This window comes from Aythya marila (genome assembly GCF_965140915.1).
Source record: "Aythya marila genome assembly, chromosome: 9".
Taxonomy (NCBI): Eukaryota; Metazoa; Chordata; class Aves; order Anseriformes; family Anatidae; genus Aythya; species Aythya marila.
Window position 1 is genome coordinate 2,853,620 of NC_139050.1, and position 22,955 is coordinate 2,876,574.

Here is a 22,955-nt window from a genome sequence, read left to right on the forward strand (position 1 = left end):
TGAGCCAACACTCTCTCCTGAACTGATAATCTTTATTACATCCTTATTACACTAAAGGACAAGGAATGCGGCATTTGGGAAAACAAAATGAACAATAGAGCGCTTGTGCGTGTGATGGCATCGCTACATTATTCTGGCCAGCAATCTATTACTTCTCTCTCCCCATCTGATAATATAAGCAGTCGGTGGAAAAATGTCCCTTTCACACTTTGCTTTGCTGCTTTTTGCTCTCTGTCATCCTCCCTACAACCCACACAAACTGACTGAGCCATAAATAGTTTGTCAAGTCCCAAAGCCTGGGATGCATTTAAGCAAGCCTCTCGCTAACAGGACGGAAGGGCAGTGCTGCTGCGGCAGCCACAGAAGCATTGGTTTTTACATCCCTCTGCCTCCATGCCTCTCTTCTTCATGCTGGAGGAGTTTTCAAGTACAGATACAGTCAGTAGGCCATACTAGCATTTATGAAAAGCATTCCATCATCTCTTCTGTATTATCTCTTAGCACTGTTTTCACTCCACTCTTTGAAGCAGAGAAGCAAAGTTCCTGTGCTGCTTACAGCAGCTACAACTCAAGTGACTCATTACGCCACAGAGTCGTGTCCACAGTCCTTGGAGTCACTCTGCTATGGAAGAAAATAGATGCTTTTCCTCCTTGGTAAGAGATCTACTTTCTACTGGTACTTGGGTGAGACAGTGGCAACCCAGAACTGTCACCCAACACCTTTTAAGTAGCTTCGTTACCTTTTCACACAGTAAGAACAACAAACACACAAAATGAAGTTAGTCTGAACTGAAATGCTTGCAGTGACACCCTTGGTGCAAGACAGTGACTTGCAGATGGAGAAAGCCCCTGTCCCTAAAAGCTGAGTGAAGGCTTTGAGGTCAACTACATGCACATCTCTTGTCAAATTCCCTTGGACTGGTATTTACTGTACCTACCTGTGTGGCGTTTGGCATGGCAACAAGAGATAATAAAACCATGAAATAGAAAAATATGCTAAAAAGCAGCTCAGAAGCAGAAATAAGAAAAACTTTCCATTGAAAACAGTATCAGGAATCTAGTCAAGTCCTGTTACTGCATTTTGGAATGTAGAAGTGGAGCTAGTATATCAGTCATATATAGGAAGTGTTTTCTGCTCCCCTAGTTATGAACTTAGTCCTGTAAATCATTACTTACATAAGCAGTTTGCACTCACAACTTCAGAATTCCAAGTGCTGGGGAGATGTTTATTTGGAGAATGAAACAAAACAGTACATCACAACATACAATTTTGAAAAAGACATTGCATCTAAGTCCTCTGGCAGTTTCCTTCTTCTCTTAAGATGAACACAGCAAATACTGGAAACATTTAGATTAATTTTTTTTTATATATATATTTTTTTAGGTGCATGCTCTTTATATCTAGGATCAAACTGGCAAATACCAACATGCAAGCTGCTCCTGCTAGCAACATTAAGCATACTACAATTTACTTTTGAGATTAGGGCTTCTTTTTAGTATCAGCTGAGCCTTTATTGTTACTTTAAAATGTGTCTAGATATCTGTAAATATTTTACATGCATAAATATTTTACAATTTGTATAATTCAGATCACTTTAAAAATGGTGCACTCACAGAAAAAAACAAACATTAATATGAAACTATCTCAATATGATACTCTTCATATAATATTTATGTCATACAGTAAACAAATTATGATATATTATTGTTCAGAAAAGCTTTCAGCCCCTGATTGTATTACTTGATGGTTTACATATGCAAAAACAGAAAGGCAGCTATGTTATTATTCTCCACTAGAGGGAGAGAGAGCATCTTTTGTTGCTAGGCAGATTCTGAAAAAAAATAATTCTACATCATTTAAAGCAACAAGGTCAAATTTGAAAACAAGAAAATAATCTAATCCATGCTATTACCAAAACCGATGTAAGTTCTAAAATATTAAGGCCTTGAAATCCAAAATTTCATTCCTGTTAGCTTATGTTCTGCAATCATTATGACTGAACAATGAACACAGATAATTCATTTTCATGTGCACGTACAACCACATGTCAATTATTTTTTTTTCCTTCTGTTCTCTACAAAATGTCGATTTCTTCAGACAAGGATGTTAACAGATTGATTTAAAAATCTAACATAAATAGCAAATGTAACAGAAATTGTAATATTGAAAAACAGTTACTAACTCGACAATGAAACAAAATGACCCGTTTTGTACTTTTTATCCCATATTGAATGGGAACCATTCTTACAGGTACTGCATGGTTTTCACTGCTTGTTTAGAAAACAAAGCAAGAATTCAGGCCTGACATCAAAAAGATGTCTCAAAAGCTCATGTCTCTATCTCGAAAGCTCAGAGAAGCCTTATCACCCCAAATTGACACTAACTGCTTAGAAACTGCAAATGTTCCCATTCCATATGAAAACCCTCATGATCCAGACCACGATATCCACAGTAATGATCTGTCATTTTTAGTCTTACGGGCTCTTGATCCTGTTAGTTTGCAGTTTGTCATTCAGTAACAAGCAACAGTGATGTGCACCTCACACGGCCGATGGGACCTGCTCCAGCTCACGGAGGCGTGAGACACTCACTCTGTCCAGCACTAGAGACTGTTGGACATGATGAGCCTTTGGTGCGTGCAATGGCTTTTGGAAAGCAGACATATTATGCCCAGTAGCTGTGGGGCTAACATGGGAGGCATATAAGCAAAGGTTGAAACACTGACTCACTGGAGAAATATACTGGAAAAGGTAAAATGCTCTGGGAGGGGTTCCGGTGTAATTTGGCATAGCAATAATGTGGCATGGAAAGTTTACTTGACGTTGACAAGTTGCAAACTTTTCTTTATGTACTAAGAAATGGGCAAACTTAACATAAGACAACAATTGTTTAGTTTGTACTTTTATCAATTTCAATGGGAGCCATCTGTTTACTGCTCAAGAACTAAAATGTCGTAGGGAAACAAACTCTGGCCTTACTATAAATTTCATTTTGAAACTTATAAAATTCTCACACATAAATTAAATATATGTCTCTGTTTTACACCACTTAAACTCCTGCAGCAGTTTAATAAAGATGGAAAAACAGTGGTCCAAAGATTACATTCCTTTCCCCTATTTCTGTTAAGGAAAAACTACGGCCATTAAAAACATGAGTACTACATAGTTAGAAAGTCAAAAAATAAAAATAAAAAATAAAGATAAAAAGGCAAACAGGTGATATCAGAGCAGTTACTGAGAGGGAAGGAAAGACTCCACTGCAGACAAGTAACATCAGCCTCTGTACAAATGGTTCTGGCTGAACTCTCCCAGAGATCTCTGTTATTTTGTTGTTGTTGTTACTGGTTTTGCCCTAATGTGGATCAATCACACCCTGTCCCTCCAAACCAGCCTGCGCAGCTTCGGGTGCAGCTTCGGGAAGAGCAACAGCAGCAAAGTTCAGGAACAGGGAGAACATCCCCGGCAGCTTCCCTCAGCCTGAAGACATCTGGTTCAGTAGTGACATAGGTGACATGATGTGATTGGGCCCACTGGTTGCACAATGCAATTTAGCTGCAAGCTGAGTATGTCACCTACTAGAACTTGGCTAGAATGTGTTCAGCTGTCATCCGGTGGAGGATGGTGTCTGCCTCTCCTCCTTGCTCTATCTGTCATCATTGTTTACTTCCTCTCCTCTCATGTGCCATATTGCTGCTGCAGTTCTTGCATCAAAAAATACCTTTTCTGAACAGATATTAATTGGGGATTTTATACACATCAACTTATTAGAAGTTTGATGTTAGCATTTCATAAAAGCTATGGTATTTCATGATTTATTAAAAACAAAAAAGCAATGCTTTGATAATGATGCTGCATGGATTAGAAAGAAATGGAAAAGAAAATCACGCAAGTCAAGACCATCTCAGAACAACTCAAAGTGTACAAGCACAAATAATGTTTTACATACTATTTTCAAACTATTTATAGATTGGGAGATTCTTCTGAACTAAAAGACTGCCAGGGTAAAGAAATTGCAGAACGAACCTAGCAATTTATTTAAAACACTCTGCTTACTTTGCAGTGAGAACAAATGTATTGTTTTAGACAAGACATAAGCAAAATACTGACTTACATACCACATTTCAAGACTGAAAATGAAGAAACCTACTGCACAGAGATGAATACTGTGATTTGAATGCAACAGACTGACTGAAGGACTAATCCCAGGTACCACTGAAATCAATACTTTAATTTGTATAAACGAGTGGAGTGCTAATTTGACCTCACTGGAAGTTGCAGTTAATTTGGTGTATTTGCAACAAGTACAACCCATGACCAAGTCATACAGTTCTCTGGATGCTCTGAGATTTCTTGCCATGCACAGGTTTGACCCAGAGGAGGAAGCAACCACAACTCAACCGTGAGTCATATCAGAGCGCCTTTGAGTTCTTCCTGCTATTATGGCACTTGTGATGTTTAACGAACTGCAGCCACTCCTTCGTGCTCACGTGTTTTAAACCAGAAAAGCCAGATATCAGCATGTGCAAAGCATGTTAGTGTTACAACAGCAGTTCCAACTAATAGGATTTTTTTGATAAGACAGTTTATTTTACCTTCTCAGATTGCAACTTGGATTGCTAATGTACAAAGCTGCAATTAATTAACACTGCACAAAGAGAGATATAAGCCCAACCCTATAAAGAACCCCAACATAACAAGGTGAGTGTCTGAGCACTCACTGGGCTTCACTGCATGTGAAAATTAGTAACTGGCTGCAGATCATACACATTCATTAATCTGTAAGAACTCTTTCTGGCAGCAGAGCATGTGCTGTACTGGTTTCCAGTTATCAAGTACTTTTGTCTTGTATCCTCTCGGACACATGGCAAAGTTATATTTTTAAATAACAGTTTTATTGTGGGGCTGTGCCAAAGTACATCTGTAGATACCTGAACTGGGTGGCAGCAGTTCAGTTCGGTTTAGTTCAGTTCAGAAGAAGCCACCGTACCTGCTCCTACCCTTGCAATAATTCCTGCCAGCTCCCTAGGCTTCTACTTTAGCTTGAACTCCTTTTCCCAGTCCTTTTCCCCCTTTCATTCTTGCTGCAGTTCCCTTCACTGTGGCAGGAAGCACCTGACACCAACTCACCCTGTTTAGAATAGCAATATTCAGCTTTGCTGAGGGAATCTTTAATGTCAGTCTTGTCAAGGCACTGATGAAATAGCGACACTGAGGCAGGATCGTTTCCTTCTTCAGCATCCCCATCTCCCGAGGACCATCCTATTGTCCTTTTAATACAGTCCAGGAAGTTTTCCACCAAATCTCTCAGAGGATACACATATGAGCTTTTTGGACATGATGTCCTTGAAGGATCTAAGAAAATTGGACAGGAACCCCTGTGTTTGCTCCTATATCTGTATAGCTGCTGTAATACATCAGCTCTTGGAGAGGGAAGAAAGAGAGAAGACAACTAGTTAATGTCCAAAAGGAAGTCTCCATGTCAGCAATAACAAAAACATTGCATTTTCTTTTACTTTTGAATTTGATTCCCATGATCTTCTATCCTCAGAGTGGGACGAACTTGAAGATAGCAAGAGAGTTCAGTCTTTCTCATTTGAGTAAGACTGCAGCTATCGTGTGAGGAATCTGGAAAACTGCTGACAGAGCTCTTACTTGTTCAGAGTATTCTATGAGGATGATGCTTTGTGGTAAATTCCCCAAAGATAACAAGGATTCTTTCCAAAAAGGCAGTGGTAAAACAAGAAAATATGCATTATTTCTCTTTGGAGTCACCAATATGAGGGGGACACAAGCTTTTGGGGGTATCATAGGAAAGCTGTATTACTGTGCAAACTCTAAATCAAATTAAAATATTACCTTTGGCATGTTATCCCTCCCTCCTTCCCTTCCCTTCCCTTCCCTTCCCTTCCCTTCCCTTCCCTTCCCTTCCCTTCCCTTCCCTTCCCTTCCCTTCCCTTCCCTTCCCTTCCCTTCCCTTCCCTTCCCTTCCCTTCCCTTCCCTTCCCTTCCCTTCCCTTCCCTTCCCTTCCCTTCCCTTCCCTTCCCTTCCCTTCCCTTCCCTTCCCTTCCCTTCCCTTCCCTTCCCTTCCCTTCCCTTCCCTTCCCTTCCCTTCCCTTCCCTTCCCTTTTTCTTTCTAGCCCAATACCAACATAACATGTCCTTCAAAATACAGAGAATATTTCAGTAATATTTCAGTAAGGTTAATGAAAGAAAGAGAGGGTGAAATCTTTAAATTCTGTAGTGTATATATATATATATTACATTATTATATACATATTGTTATATGTTATAACAACACCTGTGTAGGAAGAATTGACCAGATTATTTGGTGATGCTTTGTGCTGGTTAAAAGTTCAGGGATGAAATGAAACTAAAAGCTAGATTCTTTTTCTTTCCCGTGTCTTGGTGCTGCAGCAACCAAGCTGTTATTTCAAATCTTTATTTCCTTATCAATCACTGTAGTACTACATTTCATGGGAAGTTGGGTGGACGCTTAATGAAAGCTTTAGGGAAGAGACTAATGAGTACTGCAGCAATAGTATAGGAGAAATGCTGGGAAGCTAAATCAGCACTTTATATTTTCATCAATACACATTTTCAGAGGGCTGAACAGCCTGTATGCTCTCCAGCACAGCTGCTATTTTGAGCAATAGGGATGAAGCAAGTGGTTAAAGCACAATGTGGAGTAAAAAATGAGGAGTATGGTCTGGATGAATGAACTGCTAGATCTAAATAGGTTGAAAATTGGATGGATTGCTGGACTTAAAGGGTAGTAATCAATGGGGTGATGCTTAGTTGCTGGCCAGCAGCAAGCAGAACACCTTGGGTCAATAGTGGCACCAGTGTTGTTCATTACCTTCATCGTGATGTGGATGCTGACACAGGATGCACCTGCAGTAGATTTTCAGACAATACTAAACTAGAAGGTGTGGTTCTCAAACCAAACAGTGGGGCTTCATTTGAGAGGACTTTGGGAAACTGAAAAACTGGGTCAACAGAAACGTCGTGAAGTTTAACAAGGAGTGCAGAGTTGTGCATATGGGGTTAAGTAGTGCCAGGCACCAGTGCAGGCTGCCTGAGCAGACACACAGCTGAAAGGATGTGGCTGTCACAGGGGACACTAAGCTGAATATGAGCCAACAGGGTGTTTTTGTGGTGAATATAATGATAACAAACTGGACTACATTGGGAAAGAGGCAAAGACAGCAGATGAACAAAAATTAATATCCCTCCTTATTCGATGCTGATGAGTCCACAAATATTGTGTCCTGTTTTGCACTCCCTGTTTCAAGAAGCGCGTTGAAAAACAAGAGAGGGTCATGCGGAGGGCTAGTGAGATGGTAAGGAGCCTACGGCATTTGACTTGTGAGGATAAGTTGAAGAAGTTAAGGAAAGGATAAGCCTATGGTGGACCTGAAATGTCATAGGTCACGATCCTGTTTCAAGCAGAAGGCCAGACTGCATGGACCCCAGAGGTCTGCTCCAACCACCGCTTCTGTGACTGTGAAAGTCTACGACACCATGGTGGCCCCCAGACAGTGACCAGGACTGAGTTACTGATTCCTCCTCCTCCTGCCTTTCTCCCTCCCTCCCTTCCTCTCTGCCTTTAAATCATGTTGCAACATATAATTACCAAAATTGGTAAAAGTGGAAAGTCCTTCCTTTCCAGTTTTGATTATTCTGCTTGCCATCCTACCAGGTTATAGTTACAATCCAGAATGCACCAGGGGCCATCAGACTATTTACATCTTATTTTACTGGATTAGGCACCTTATGCATCTTGGCGAAAAACTGCAAGGGTTTTTTTTGTTTGTTTGTTTGTTTTTGTTTTTCTCCTGAAACCATAACATTGTCCCTTCCTGTCTTACAAAACAGACCTTTTTTCCTTACTGAACATCAATTGTACTCCCTCTGATAAACCCGGACAATTTAATGGTTAAAATTCAAATAAATCCATACAGACTTATCTTCCCAAGAGACAGCATAAATCCAAGATTTTAGCCCAGAACCACAATGATATCTGAACCAGAAGTGCTGAAGCAGTATGACACAGCTAAGTGAGTTTTCTATCAGCTCAAACCCTTAAGACAGAATCTCTGTTAGCACAAGGATTTAAGCAAGCAGATGGCATCTCAATTACCAGAGGGAACATGGGTTAACAGCCAGTCAAAGAAATAGATTTTTAATATTTTGTCATGAGTCATCGCACTGCCCCAGTGAATCTGCTTCTGTGGTAGACTTAATAATGTGTGTTAGCATGTCAGATGATTCACAAATCAAAATGTACATTTCAAACTCAGGAAATAACACTAGCCAATAAGCAGCAAATTTAATGTGTCAAGCCCTTAGCATTACACCTTTTAAGAAACCAGACTCCAGCTAAGCAGGTAATGCCAAAGTTAAAACCTGCAACAGGAATGCCCATACAAGGTGTAAGGTACTGCCATAGAGTAAATAGGTTCAGGGGCACTTCAGCATGGCACTTGCATTTGCAATGCAATACCATAACCTTTTAAAATGGGAAATCTAGTGTTATTTATGGAGGAGGAGGAAACAAACCCAATCACAAGTCCACGACACTCATCTAGTTGTTTACTCTGATAAAAGATTATCTTTTAAGAGTGCAGTGGAAAGTAGTATAAGATTTATGTAAATACCATAGCAATAGTATACAGTCTACCACACTCTTTAACTGGGAACAGATAAAAGTGTTTATTAAAGTTATATTTGATAGACTATATAGATAATGGAACAGAACATTGCACTTTTATGGGTAAAAATACTCGATATTTGCATGTGCAACAGGGCACATACAACAAAGAGTGCGGTTAAATATAAATGTAGAAAAAATATAGAAAGCCCCAAATCAGTATCTTTAACAGCCCCAAAATAAGGCTCTTTAACATATTTGGAAGAACAAGTCCTACGAGGAGCGGCTGAGGGAGCTGGGCTTGTTCAGCCTGGAGAAGAGGAGGCTCAGGGGTGACCTTATCGCTCTCTATAGGTACCTCAAGGGAGGCTGTAGCGAGGTGGGGGTTGGCCTGTTCTCCCACGTGCCTGGTGACAGGACGAGGGGGAATGGGCTTAAGTTGAGCCAGGGGAGTTTTAGGTTAGATGTTAGGAAGAACTTCTTCACTGAAAGGGTTGTGAGGCACTGGAACAGGCTGCCCAGGGAAGTGGTGGAGTCACCATCCCTGGAAGTCTTCAAAAGACGTTTAGATGTAGAGCTTAGGGATATGGTTTAGTGGAGGGCTGTTAGCGTTAGGTTGGAGGTTGGACTCGATGACCTTGAGGTCTCTTCCAACCTAGGAAATTCTGTGATTCTGTGATTCTGTGATCATGTTATGCCATGGTGCCTTGTGACACCATTCAAATATTACTGTTGGTCTGTCCGCATTTCCTCTCAAGCTGACAGGTGCACCTCCTTGAAGTGCCTTTGGCTCTGCTGTTCAGCACACGTCTCCGAGGATGAAAGTTTTGCACGCTGGCATACAATCACCTTAGTCCGGGCAAATTCACTGAAAAAAGTCAAAGCAACGTGTTGCTGACTGTATTCCTCATTAATGCCTCTGACTGTTCGGGAAGATGCAACTGAGGTCCAGATGCCGCTTTGAGAAAGTAGGAGTGTATTGCTACAACTCCTTTCCTCTGTTTCTGAAGCTCAAATATTGCACAAATCAGGTGCTATAGGGTGAAGCTTTCAAGCTTCATTCTTAGGGCTGTTGCCACCAGCCTCTCTCAAGTTAACAACTTGCTGCAACCCAACGGCCATTAAAACCTTGACACCGGCTGCTTTTATTGGATTCTATCCTCGGCCTCTCTCTGATGCGTATTTCTGGCGATAACCTGTGCGGCAATAAACTTCATCCAGCCACCAGAGTGTGCATGTGAGAGGACTGCAAATCTCCTCAGCCAAACCAGAATCAGCCGGTACCGCAGGAATGAAAGAGCGTGGCGATTTGAAGCCGCGGGGAATGGCAGCCAGACGGAGCAGGGGGCGAGCCGCCGGGGGAGCAGCAGCAGCCCCCAGCCCGGCCGCGGGCTGCAGCAGCAAATAAACAGCCCGGCGGGGGCGGCGGGGCCCAGCGCCATGCGGGCCGGGGCCCGGCGGGGTGAGCACCGGGGAGGAGCCGGGGCCGGGGCCGGGGCCGTGCGGGGGGCCGGGGCGGGGAGGCGGCGGCCGCCCCGGTGCTGCGGGGAGCGGCGGGGGCTGCAAGCGGCGAGCGCTGCCCCCAGGCAGCCCCTTCGCCTCTGGGGCGCGCCGTGGCGCTGGTCTGCAGGAGCGGGAGCTGCTCACGGCTCCGGGGAAGCCCGCGGCAGCCGAGGGGCTCGGAGCAGCGCCGAGGTAGGGGTGCAATGATGAAAGATACCACGCCCAAAATACGCTCTGCTTTTAGCGACATTTTTTCAGCGCATCTTCAAAACACAGTTAGGTGTGGCTTAGCGAATGGGAAGACTGTGGAGCAAAACTTCCTCTTTATAAAGCGCTGATGAGTTACCCTGTTCGATCCCATACTTTTCAAGGCAGAGGCAATCAGGTACTGCAAGACGTTACCAAAGACTACGTAAATTCTTCATCACGTGGACTTTTTATATCCAGATCAGAGGTATTTCCGATAAACCTGTTCAACTTCAAGCCAGGGAGCCATAGTTCCAGTGATGGTACGGGGAACTTTGGTGTTTCTCTGCTGATTTTGGTCTTGTTATAGCACCTGCTAAAGCACCTCTCTAAAATAGCTCATGAGTCAGATTTTTGAAAAAAGCTCAGCGTTTATGTGGACACTAACATTTGGGCCAATTGTCTAAAAGTTCTGAGTGTGTGTGTGAGCATACAATATAAAAAGCTTTTCTGAAAAAAAAAAAGTCTAGCCCTCCTCCAGCTGCCCAAGCAAGAATCCTGATTCTCCTCTATTTAAATACAATCCCTTGTGAGGGTCTGTATTCAACACGTACTGTGAGCGGGTCTTCACTACCTTGCTCGCTGGGGGAGTATGTGTGGCTTTACAAATCAGCTACTGTCACTTTCATTGCAGTTTCTCTAGGATTTCACAATTGCTACGAGCCTCTTGGGCTTCTCTGCCTTCTGTGATACTGTGTTCTTGGCAGTGCTGTGGTGTGGGAAGAAGGCTGAAGGCAGGTAAGAGCATTTCTCCCAGGTGCAGTAGGCTACAGGGCGATGAGTCAGTAGTGGGGAGAGGAGCCTGACATCCAGTCCTTGCTTTACCCAGAGCCCCAGAGTTCGTGCAGTTACTGGAAATGACCTTCTGTGCTTTTGAGTGTATTCACTCTGAACTTGTGACATTAGTGGGAAGTTAGTATAAAAGTAATAATAAGCAAGAATCCAGTTAAAAGGGAAAATATATGCATTATCCCAAGCTTTGTGGGGGCTGATGCATGCCTGACATCAGCTCGCATCTAATCAGGGTAAGCCCATTCTGTCAGGATGCTTGCATTTTCTTTGCTGTTGCGAAAATGAGTGTCATATCTTTTAATCTCAGTGCCAATTATTTTTGCTTTAAATCATTTTGAATATATGAAAGAAGTATCTATATCCTGTCCAAAGAAGGATTTTTTTTTTGGTATCCAGTATGAGATTCAGGTGCATACAAAAAAACAGTCAAAAGCATGAAAGAGAAAGGTGAGGTTCCACACTGAATCCTTACTCTGAATCTTGAATTACATAATTTTGTGTTCCATTATCTAAGATGTACTGTAATATCCATCATACATTTTCACTAATCCTACACAGACTATGGTTATCAGCTTGAAATTTTCCTTCATTCTGCTATTTCTCTGTCTCTCTCTCTTTTTGTCTTTCCATTAGCATGATTATTTGCTATCTCTGTTACATTTGTGCCGTTTGTATTTCTTTCGAGTGGGCTGAGTCCTCCGTAAGTAGTCACATAAACTGCATCAGTGGGGGATCTGGCTCCCAGAACCTTAATAAGAAAGGGTGAGAATGCTATCTTAAACACCTACCCTCTGTAGAAGAAGGATTAAGTAACTAAGGCTGTCCCAGGCTGTCCTCACGGTCATCCCCTCATCTTCATTCAGCATTCCCCTCAGCATTCCCCTCACCATGTATACAATCCTGCCTCAAACACCCTGGCGGACCTCCAGACAGATGACTAAGCATAATCCCTCTTCTTTTTGCTGCCTGATTTGGAAAGAAAAAGCCAGTAAGTCAGTTCAGTGTGTATGAACAGGCACCCAGGTGTGTACTCATCATTTGATCATGCGGCAAGTGTTAAATGTACACAGTTCTTGTCATTCCTCACTGTCATCAATACTTTCCTTCTCTCTTCCATGGCCAAGTTAGGGCTAGTGATAACTTAGTCCATGAAGAGTATCCATGGTGAAGAACTGGATACCAGGGGAACATCTTTTAGCTCCCGGTTTGTTGTATGAAGCAAATCAGCGTGCTCCTGGAGGAAACCAAATGTTCAAGTGCCCTTAGCTACCCACCCTTCCCTGTACTGCACGTAAGGGTTCTGTGTCACTTAACTTTGAAGGCGACTTACTGAGCGGCCAGCATGGACAGGTTACATGCACGGGCAGTTTGTCACTGTTTGTGAAAATAGCTTTGTCCAACCGGCTCTGACTCCATCTACGTGTTAATATGATCTGTATGTTTATCTAGCAATGAGAAAAAATAGTTGGGAAAAGTAGTAACTTAAGAAGCAGAATACACTCATGTATTTAAAGAGAACAGCTCAAATTTTCATTAGTAAAGAGTCTGAGTTATTCCATTATCTGTCAATGCATTGTGCTGAAGGGCTGGCTCTGAGCTGGGAGACATATCTTTTGAGAGCTCAGAGTACACGAAGCTTTTTAAAACAATTTTTGGTAACTTCTCTTGTTTGACTATTGTGAAGCTGATGGCTCTTCCTATTTCTCCAGAGAAAAAAAGAAGATAAAAAAATTACAATCTTTGGTAATTTGTGTCATTACACTTATTTCTAGTCTCCATGGAAACCTATGTGATACTTGACAGCCATGTAACATTTCAATATGTTGCAGAATAAATCAGATAGAGGGAAGATTTGGTTCTGCACCTTGCCTGTTACTCAATTAAAAATTACTTGCAAATTGTTTTGAAATTATTTTCACATTGTGTTGTAATCTTCACACAATAACAATGGACGAAATCAAAGTAATCAAATCAAGCTGTTATGGCCTGATCCTACATGTCTATGCACATAGCTCTGCCACTCAGTTTGATTCTGAAGGCATTGACATTATTTTGGAAGAATTCATTGGTTTTAGTAGGATTATATGGATTAGCACTATGGAAACTGAGAGCATAATCGTAAACTGTTTGTCAAAGTAACTCTCATAAAAGTTTAAAGTTTGCCAGAGAGGTAGTAATAATCCTTTCTTTGTAATTTATATAAGTAAAGCTTTCAGAAAATTAAGAACCTTAAATTTTATCTTTCTGTCTTCCCTCTTGTCCTTCCACTACTAAGGAAAACATACATCTCAAAACTAGTTTCCTCTGAAAAAATACAGTAATTCAATCCACCTTCCTCTTCAAGATTTCCTTTTTTGATTCCAAGCTTTATTCACTAGAACACAAAGACACATAATCTTACTGGGACAGCAGAAGGTGATACAGAGAAGGAATATACAGAGGAATATACCAGTCTGTTTCTGTGACCACAGTCAACCCATGAAGAGTGAGTGCTCTCAGCCACATGCAAGTAAGTAAATACACAACAATGGAAATAATGCGACCTACTGGCAACCCATAAGTACTCCCACATAGACAGCCATGATAATAAACAGAAAGATAAGATCTATTCCAATTAGAGAATTTGAACAACAAAAACTCATTATTCACTTTACAACTGCACTTAAAAAAAAAGGTGAAATACAGTTGTGATTTCTTCACCATAACCAAGCTACAAAATTGGATCATTTTGAATGTGTTTTGAAGTTATTTACTGTATTTATTTCAGAATACTGTGGAGAAAATGTATGCTAGTCGAGAGGATATTGGATACGATTTTGGAGATGACTCAAAAGTTGGAAGTAAGCCAATTAAGCCTAATCCAAACATCGATGGAGGATGGGCTTGGATGATTGTACTTTCCTCTTTCCTTGTGCACATACTTATTATGGGGTCCCAAATGGCCCTTGGAATACTCAACATGGAGTGGCTTGAAGAGTTTAATCAAAGCCGTGGCTTAACAGCATGGGTTAGCTCCCTTAGCATGGGCATTACACTTATTGTAGGTATGTTCCAATGTCATTTATTTCAGAGCTACAGAGATTTTTAGAATATGTTTGTTGCTCATCCCTCAAATATTTTCCTACAGTTTTCCAATTTATTAGCAGAGCTTCCCCATTTCTCCCAAGTTGCCTTTTTAATTTGTCGAATCACTTGTGCAAATTTTACAAGTTAGAAGAAAATAGGGACAACAGAGAAGATGGTAGAGAAGACAATTTGACTAGGAGACAGCATGAGCAGGAAAGGATTGTTTGTGACTCCAAGGTCTCATGAGAATCAAGAAAACAAAAAATCTGCTAAGCTTGTGGACCTCCTCATACTCTGTGAGGAAAGAATGATGTGAGGAGAGTAACCCAAATAATATCTATAGGGGTATGTATGCATATACAGACCTCTGTTTCCCTAAATTAAGATTGAAAATGTGTTTAGGTCTGCCTAAAACACTACACTGAAAACAAAATAAAGTATTTGCTTGTGAAAGAAGGTCTGCACTCACACAGCGTTCATTTTGGGGAACAATGTTTTCATTTTGTCTTCTGTTTAAACCATTCCTTCTTCACAGAGCCATTTTGATTTTAGGTCTTATGGGTATTTGCTTGGTTGGTTGAATTTTTCTTTCCAGGATTTTAAATGGTAATAAGGAAAATAAACTGAATTGGCTGAGTAGTGTGATGTTTAACATTTTGTTTAAAACAACATTAATAATCTTCACTTGAAAAAATATTAGGCAATGTAGATATTTAAATAAATAGCATAGCATTTTTTCTTGTTCTTTAACAGGGCCTTTTATTGGTTTATTCATTACCATGTGTGGGTGCCGCAAGACAGCAATAATTGGAGGGATATTGAATGCCCTAGGCTGGATATTGAGTGCCTATGCCTCAAATGTGCACTACCTCTTCCTTACATTTGGAGTGACAGCTGGTAAGCTATACTAACATTTGAAAGTTCTTTCAATGATTTTTGATTGCTTTGGAAGTTACCTGGGTGAGCAAAGAGGGAAGTTAGACTGGTTCCTGCAAAGTTTTTCCAAATTAAAAAACAAACAAACAAACAAAAAACCACAAAAACTTTTAATTATGGAATATAACTTGACTTTTGTTTTTATCTTCTTCAGCCCTCATGTGATCTGGCACAGTGTTATAGTCAGAGAAATAAGAGACAATGAGCAGCATCCTTGATTTCAGTAGAGTTATTCTAGTTCTGTCACAGGCTTTACAGACTGTTATCTTTTCAGAAAGCTTATTTATTTACACAGTGGATTGGGCCCAATGGCTTTCATTGTCATTTAAATCTACCATGTGAAGATGGCATTTTTACCAGTTTCTTCCATTTGAATATATTTGATGGTATTCTTACTTAGAATAATGAATGTAATCAAAACTCTAACAAATGGAATTTAAAGATAGTAAAATACTGTTGAACCGTATATCTAGCTAACTCCTCTCTTTGTCACAGAAAAAAAACAGCTAGTATTTCCTCAGGTGTGTTGTGGAGTTGCTACATATTAACAAAATACAAGAATTTGATAATTGTGTACTGTTTCCATACCCATTTTAAAGGGTGTTACATGTATGTTTTTAATGGGTAAAAAAAATAAAAAGAAAAAAATAATAATGTCTTTCTTGCAAGCAGATTATTGTATTTGTTTCATGTACTGAATCCTTGTTAGTATATTTGATCTGCCTGAATCTGAACAATGCATGTAGTCATATTTTATGTGTAATTTTTAATAGTGGATATTCACATTACATCAACAACCACTAATAAATGGCATCTCATTTTGCTACATATTCTGGGTGAGAGGTAAGGAAACATGTAGCATTATTTCCTGCTGAAGGTTTGTCAGAGGACGCGATACTTTGGTTATGACACACTGCTATGTAACAGTAGTAATGACCATTGAGAAAACATTCCAAATAATTTTAGAACTAGTCATTTTCACTCTTCTATTTTAATATGAAATTATGAATAGGCAGGCTTGTGGGGAACAGAACACTTTCCTCATGTGTGAGAAGATGACAGGAGGACAGAACAGGGTATTAGTTATTACCAGTGAGGTAATGACAGTAGACAATTCAGGGAAGCATAGAGTATTCCTCTTTTGAGACAAAGTCAGGTCTCTAGGAAACCTTTTTATATATAGAAACCAACTGAAATTTAGATAGGCATGAAAGTTTATGCATTTTTATTGAAAATCAATAGGCTAGTGCCTTGGTGCTCTTTTTCTTGCAAAATGTGGCTTTTTGTGAAAATATTTAGCTACTTCCAGAAACTACGTGGAAGAACCCAATATTATCTACTTAAAGGATCACTACATTTTATTCACTGTTTCCTTCTGGAAAGAGAAACTGTTAATAAATATGAAACAAAAATATTAAGTTAATTCAAGTAAGAAGTACACAATTTGACCTTTAATTATTATTTGAGCAATAGTAAACAATTCAAGGGACTTTGAAATATTATTCACTACATGACTAATATGACAGAAGTGCAACAGCGACAAAAAAAAATGTTTGTGGTCCTGACAATGGCTTCAGTACCCTCCATTCCCTCAAACTATCCCTGCACACAATTTCAGAGAAATCTGCAGAATTTCTGTACATTTTTTTTTAATCTAGCTGGATGGAAAAAAAATGAAACCAGAAAGGATCACTATGACAACTCTTTATACCAGCACACCATAGATTTCCATAATGTTGTAAATTTCTAAACAAACAGCAATAATTACAGGCAAGGTTTTGCCCTTTTGGCAGTTTCTGTTCCCATACGTATTGGGTATGTTCAGGCAGACAGGAACCTACACTGCCTTTGTTTCAACTGCTTGCTGCTTTTCAGAAAGAGCATATCAAGAATATTAGACAAAAAGGCAGAGATTATACAAACATTTTAAAAAGAGAGGTAAAAACTGAATTTTCATAAAAAGGCTGAGGCAAATTTTTACATGAGGTAGAGAAGTGATGCTGTTGCAGGAGAAATTTTGTCCAGAAGACCAGTGTAGAGATGCCTGAGATGTTTCCTCCAGCTCTGCTTGATGACAGCTCTGCTTGCCATCACCACATTCAGCTGCTTTATTTGCCATTACCTCACTGTCCCCACACTCACTGTCCCCTCGTTCACTATTTCTTCACTCACCATCCCCTCCCTTGCTGTCCCCTCACCATCACCTCACTCCCTGTCTGCTCACTTAGGATCACCTCACTCACAGTGCCTTCGCTCCCTGTCCTCTCACTCCCTGTCCACTCCACTCCTCATTTCCTTGCTCCCTGACCCCTCACACCCCATCCCCTTGCTCACAGTCACCTCACCACCACCTCAGGAAGTTTCCTTCATGTTTGTACAGCTGTAAGAGATCAGGCTGCTGTTTGTGTACAGTGGCTGCCTCCTGCTGCAATTACTTCTGGGCCTCCATGCACGAGGGCTTGCTAATGGCCCTGTTTTTCCCTCAGGCCTCTGTGACCAGCCATGTCAGATGCCCTCATGCCACCTGTCCCCATAGTCCCAGTCTTGCCTGCGGCCACTGCCACCCCCAGCTCCATCCCAAAGCACCCCTCACCTCAGAACCTTTCGCCTCCTCCAGCTCTTCATGGTGCCTGCCCTGTTCCCTGTCCCCTTGCCTCCTGGCCGCCAGCCTCACCCCAACCCCATGTGCTCTTCTCCCTGTGGTGGCAGTCTGGGGGGCAGAGGAGCCTTCCCTGTGGCCGGGGGAGTTAAAAAACCCTCGAGGCCCACAGGAAGGGGAGAGCAGAGCCAGGTCATGCTGTGGCACCAAAGTGCCAAATCTGTGAGGAAAAGGAGATGAAGAGGCCTGTAGTCCTGTGTCTGCGTAACAGTGGCATGCCTTTGCTTGTAATTAGACCACACTTTGCTATGTAGCCCACAGAGTGGAAAGATAAAATTGTTAGTAACATTTTTTACTTCACAGGGTGTGCATACAAGTGCAGTAAATACTGATGCAAGTATGAGCCCAGGTGGATGGGAACAGGGTGATTATAAAGCTGTTTTTTCAGCCTGTTGCACAGCCAACGGCAGGCCAGCCTGGCAGGCAGAGAGATTGCCTTCAAGTTTTCAGCTGGATTAGGGGAGGGAGGCACAGTGTAAAACAAAAGTCTGATAGTGTGTTTGCATTGACTAGAAATAAACACAAACAGGCATGCCAGGTCAGCTCTGACCATGATACATTGCAGTGATGTTGAGGTGATTTTTTTTTCAGGCATTGCTGGCATAACTGCTCTTCTCGCCCTGATTTAGCTGTGGGATGTAATGCAACTAACTTATCAGCTATTTAAGAAAGCTTTTTTTTTAAAAAAAAAAACACTGTTCTAAATTATGACCATAGTAAACTTGAAGTTATTTTCTGCATACACCGGTATTCCAGTCCTCTTTAAATGTCAGGAATTTGCTGTGAAAAAAATTGGGCAACTGTTACCTTTACTGATGTGATTGCATAAGGCTCAACATTTCCTGCTTAAAACAGGTATCATTAATATCCCGTTTTTTAAGAATATGCCTGTGCAGCAACTGTGTAGCCCTCCCTGTACTTCCCTGGTGCAGCAGTGCCTTGAGAGAAACATAAAAGCCTCCTGAGGCCCTACCACTGGGCTAAGCCCCGTTGCTGACGCCTGAAATGTCTCATTGCCACTGTGGCTCAAAGGTGAGGAGAAAGCCTCAATGTAGATTTTCATCAGATGCAAGTATTACAAATACGGATTTGTCAACATAGGTTTCGTTCATGGTTGTCTCTGTATTAACTCTCACTGATTTATTGTGGGATGTTTGGGGCTTTCTGGTGGTAGCATGTGGAACTGAGATAAAGGTTTTATCTTCCTTGTATTTCAGTTTTCCCAGTAGTTAAATAGCAGTATTGTATTCTTACTGGAACAAGTACCACAGTTTTTGGAAAACACTACAAGACAGAAATGAAAGTTAACATGAAAATTGAATATTTATTCTTGATTTTACTATTATGCTTCTGCAAAAAATAGGAATAAACCTGATTAATTTTTCACTGCTTTTTTTCTCATGAAGTTCATGAAACATGAAGTTCAGATTTATTTTGATTTTTCTTTCCATAGGTGTTGGTAGTGGCATGGTTTATCTGCCTGCGGTGGTCATGGTAGGACAGTATTTTCAGAAGAGAAGAGCACTTGCACAAGGACTGAGTACCACAGGTACAGGGTTTGGAGCTTTTTTAATGACAGCCTTACTGAAGTATCTCTGCAGGGAATTTGGGTGGAGGAATGCCATGTTCATTCAAGGTGCAATCTCCCTCAACCTTTGTGTCTGTGGGGCACTTATGAGACCACTATCCCACAAAGATGTTAATGAAAAATATGTTGTGAGACGTAATAGTGAAAATAATCAGGCAAAAGCTCTGTCCCATTCTGCAGAGACTTTAAAATCTAATGGAGTCATCAGTGAAGAAACAGACAAAAAAGAAGAGGCAACAAATGAAGAAGTGCTTGACAGTGTTAAGCACATAGAAACTGAAGGTAAATCTAGAAGTGGAAAGAGTATGTATGGACTGCTTGTTCTTAAGACAGCAAGCCAGCTGACGGTTACGGTCAGGAAGGGCTTTGGAATCTGGTACTCCAGTTACTTTGGAGCTGCATCGTTGTTTACCAACAGAGTATTTGTGGCCTTTGTAATTTGGGCTTTGTTTGCCTATAGCAGCTTTGTCATTCCCTTTATTCATCTTCCAGAGATAGTCAAGCAGTACAATTTATCTAGTCAGAACAATATATTTCCATTGACATCCATTATTGCCATTGTGCATATTTTTGGTAAAGTGATCCTTGGAATCATCTCTGATCTCCCTTGCATCAGCACTTGGAATGTCTTCCTCATGGCTAACGTCACCCTGGTCACCTGCATTCTTACTTTGCCACTAATGCAAACATACATTAGTCTGGCTGTGATTTGTGCTCTAATAGGATTTTCTAGTGGCTATTTTTCCCTAATGCCTGTTGTGACTGAAGATTTAGTTGGAACTAAACACCTTGCAAATGCCTATGGCATCATCATCTGTGCCAATGGAGTATCTGCATTGCTTGGACCACCCTTTGCAGGTAAAATGTTCAAATTTCTGACCAGCAGTTATTTGTTTTATAACCATCTGACTTGTTATGTTATTAAGCTTTCTTATGCTATGAACATTAACAAAATTACAGCTTTTCTAGAATGGACTGTAACATCCAGCTTTCCATTGCACATATAAAGAACACATTTGCTGCTTACTATTCACACACTACAAATTACCATCCTTGTAAACAACCCCAAATCTATTACAAGCTGTCCTTTCAATGGTATGTTTCTTTAAGATATTACCATTTTTTAAAATGACAAAGGATAACCAATTTTTATGTGTTTGTGTAGTATATGCGCTGTATCACATATACAGTTAGGCCTAGATGAAAATGGTGAATAGCTTTCAGGGTACGCAGGTGTTTGTAGTATTAGCCTCAAGAATTATAAAGTGTGTCTGGGCTTCACCATTCGAAGCTGGATGTGTTGGTTTGACTGACATGGCTTTGCCTTCCTTCAGCCAGTGGTACCTCCTTTTGGGACCGCACTCCTTGCAATCTCTTTACTGGTATACACAGCAGAAGGCAGGAGTGTATGTGGTGTTATCCCTAAAGTTACTGAGGTGTAAGCAAACATTCATTATAAATTTTTTTTCATAGAAAGATGTGGCGAAGTATGGTGGGGAGAGTTACAGGTACTGATGGTCAATACTGTAGCCAGACCATGGCAGTCTGTTACAGATACGCAAACCAGAAGAAAGCTGTAAGAAGCCTTGTAGCTAACGGCCCTGGTCAGCCAGGACTGGCACTAGGCTGAATGAAAGCCAGCTCTACCGTGAGCAGCGCAGGAAAGCTTAGAACGCTCTCACTTCATCTCCCCAGCACTGAGTGAGCTGAAATGACTTAGGAGAAAGCTCATTTAGTATCCTTTGATAAGCAGCAGGTTTTACTCTACCATATCTTCTTTTAGCACCTCTCAGTCTGTGCTGAACATATCTTTGTATTTGGCCATTAGTAAGGAAGCAAATTGGATGCAATTAGCTGGTGTAAAAAAAAAGTTTCTGATCTTGAGATTACATGGCAATGCAGCCGGAATTAAATGAGAGAATTTTGCTATTTTGGGTTCTCAAACCTTTTTGAAGTAATTTTAATGTTTTTTTTTGTTTGTTTGTTTGTTTTTTTTTTGTTTTTTGTTTTTTTGGTTTTTGTTTTTTGTTTCAAAGGAATTAGGGTTGGAATGAGAGTAATTGCAGTACCAGGACTTTCTTTTGAAAAGTCTTTTATCAGTACATGAGTCTTTGAGCAAGCTATTGGGAATGCACAAGGCACAGAATTCAGGCTAGCCTGCATGACACAGTAGCAGTATGGGGCATTTTTCCAAAGAAAATGGTAGGGTGGAAAAAGTAATTGGTTTGGGACTCCAAAATGTCAAAAGTCAGACCCGTTGTACTAATTTATCTGAAAAAGTACAGTTTTACAGTGAAGATTGCTCATATTCTTAGGATGGCACATAGCTAAACCCATTTTAAGACTTCCATAAAAATTCAGTGAGGGAATAGGTATTGCAGCTGTTTTGGGTTATGGTGAGTGAACAAGAGGTTTTGTTAACACATTTCTGTTTGTAGCATCTAGAGGAGAAGACAATCAACACTTCTTTTTTTCTTTTTTTCTTTTTTTTTTTTTTTTTTCCTGCAAACCAACTAAGGATTTGACTGAAATGTCATGTAAGAAATCTGCAAGACCATTCATATACTCCCATACAATTTATCTTTTTGTCAAGCTTTGTAATGAACATGTTTTGTCCTTATTTTGCAGGTTGGATCTATGACATCACACATAAATATGATTTTTCTTTTTACATATGTGGCTTGCTGTACCTGGTGGGGATACTATTTTTATTTATTCAACCTTATATTGGAAAGAAGCAACCACAAGAAAAGTCTACTGAAGAGGAACAAGTATAGAACAAATTTCAGACTTTTTATAGAATTTATTTCTTTCCATGTTTCTACTGTACAGCAGTATAAAGCTGAAACCAACCACATTGAATTGTACTTAAGTGAAAAGCAAATGTGCTCCAAAATGCTAATAAATTATTAGAAATATGCTTTTAAAATGACTTAAGATCTTTTACTTCAGAACTAACAAATATAGAGAATAAAAGCACACTGACAGTCTTCTAAAATTGGATCAGAGCTGGAATTAAACTTTAATTTAACCTTAATTCTTTTAACTTTTCACTGCTAACCATTGGTGAAACTCCACTGACTGCAGTGCAGTTACTCCTGATTTACACTAGTCCTACAATCAAATTTGATCAGGATAGAAATGATTTATAAAAATCCTTCCTATTATGTATTCTATCTGATATAAGATTAGTTAGTAAATATGAGAAAATGACTGTATTTCTTACCTGGCTAGTGCTGCTGAATTGCTAGTATAATACTTCAATTAATTCAATGTATTAAAATTTGCTATTCTACGATGCAAAGCTGAAGAAAAGTTCAGAAAGATTTTTCTGAAAGGGTTCTCTACTTCAAGTACTTCAAGGTTTTTTATTTTTAGTGTTTTTTTTTTCTTTTTTTCTATTTTTATATATCAACTGCATGGTAAAGTAGCCATCCTCAATACATGGACTGCATTAGAAATGCTCTGACACTTAATGCACCTGAAGTAAAACAAACATAAAAGCAAATCCTGA

At 40.3% G+C, this 22,955-nt stretch overlaps 1 protein-coding gene across 2 annotated transcripts; it reads left to right on the forward strand.

Annotated features, from left to right (window-relative positions):
• Positions 1 to 10,070: 10,070 nt before the first annotated feature.
• Positions 10,071 to 22,218, forward strand: SLC16A14 (solute carrier family 16 member 14; the record flags this gene model as incomplete). 2 transcript variants are annotated; one of them, XM_082766695.1, is made up of 7 exons in its annotated part: positions 10,071 to 10,113; positions 11,035 to 11,138; positions 13,558 to 13,701; positions 13,960 to 14,236; positions 15,012 to 15,155; positions 19,307 to 20,299; positions 22,070 to 22,218. In XM_082766695.1, the coding sequence occupies exons 3-7, from the start codon at positions 13,696 to 13,698 to the stop codon at positions 22,216 to 22,218; spliced, it is 1,569 nt and encodes a 522-aa protein (XP_082622821.1). In that variant the 5' UTR covers positions 10,071 to 10,113; positions 11,035 to 11,138; positions 13,558 to 13,695. The 2 variants fall into 2 exon arrangements, with proteins under 2 accessions (XP_082622821.1, XP_082622822.1); XM_082766696.1 differs by lacking the exon at positions 13,558 to 13,701.
• Between the last annotated feature and the right edge of the window lie 737 nt (positions 22,219 to 22,955).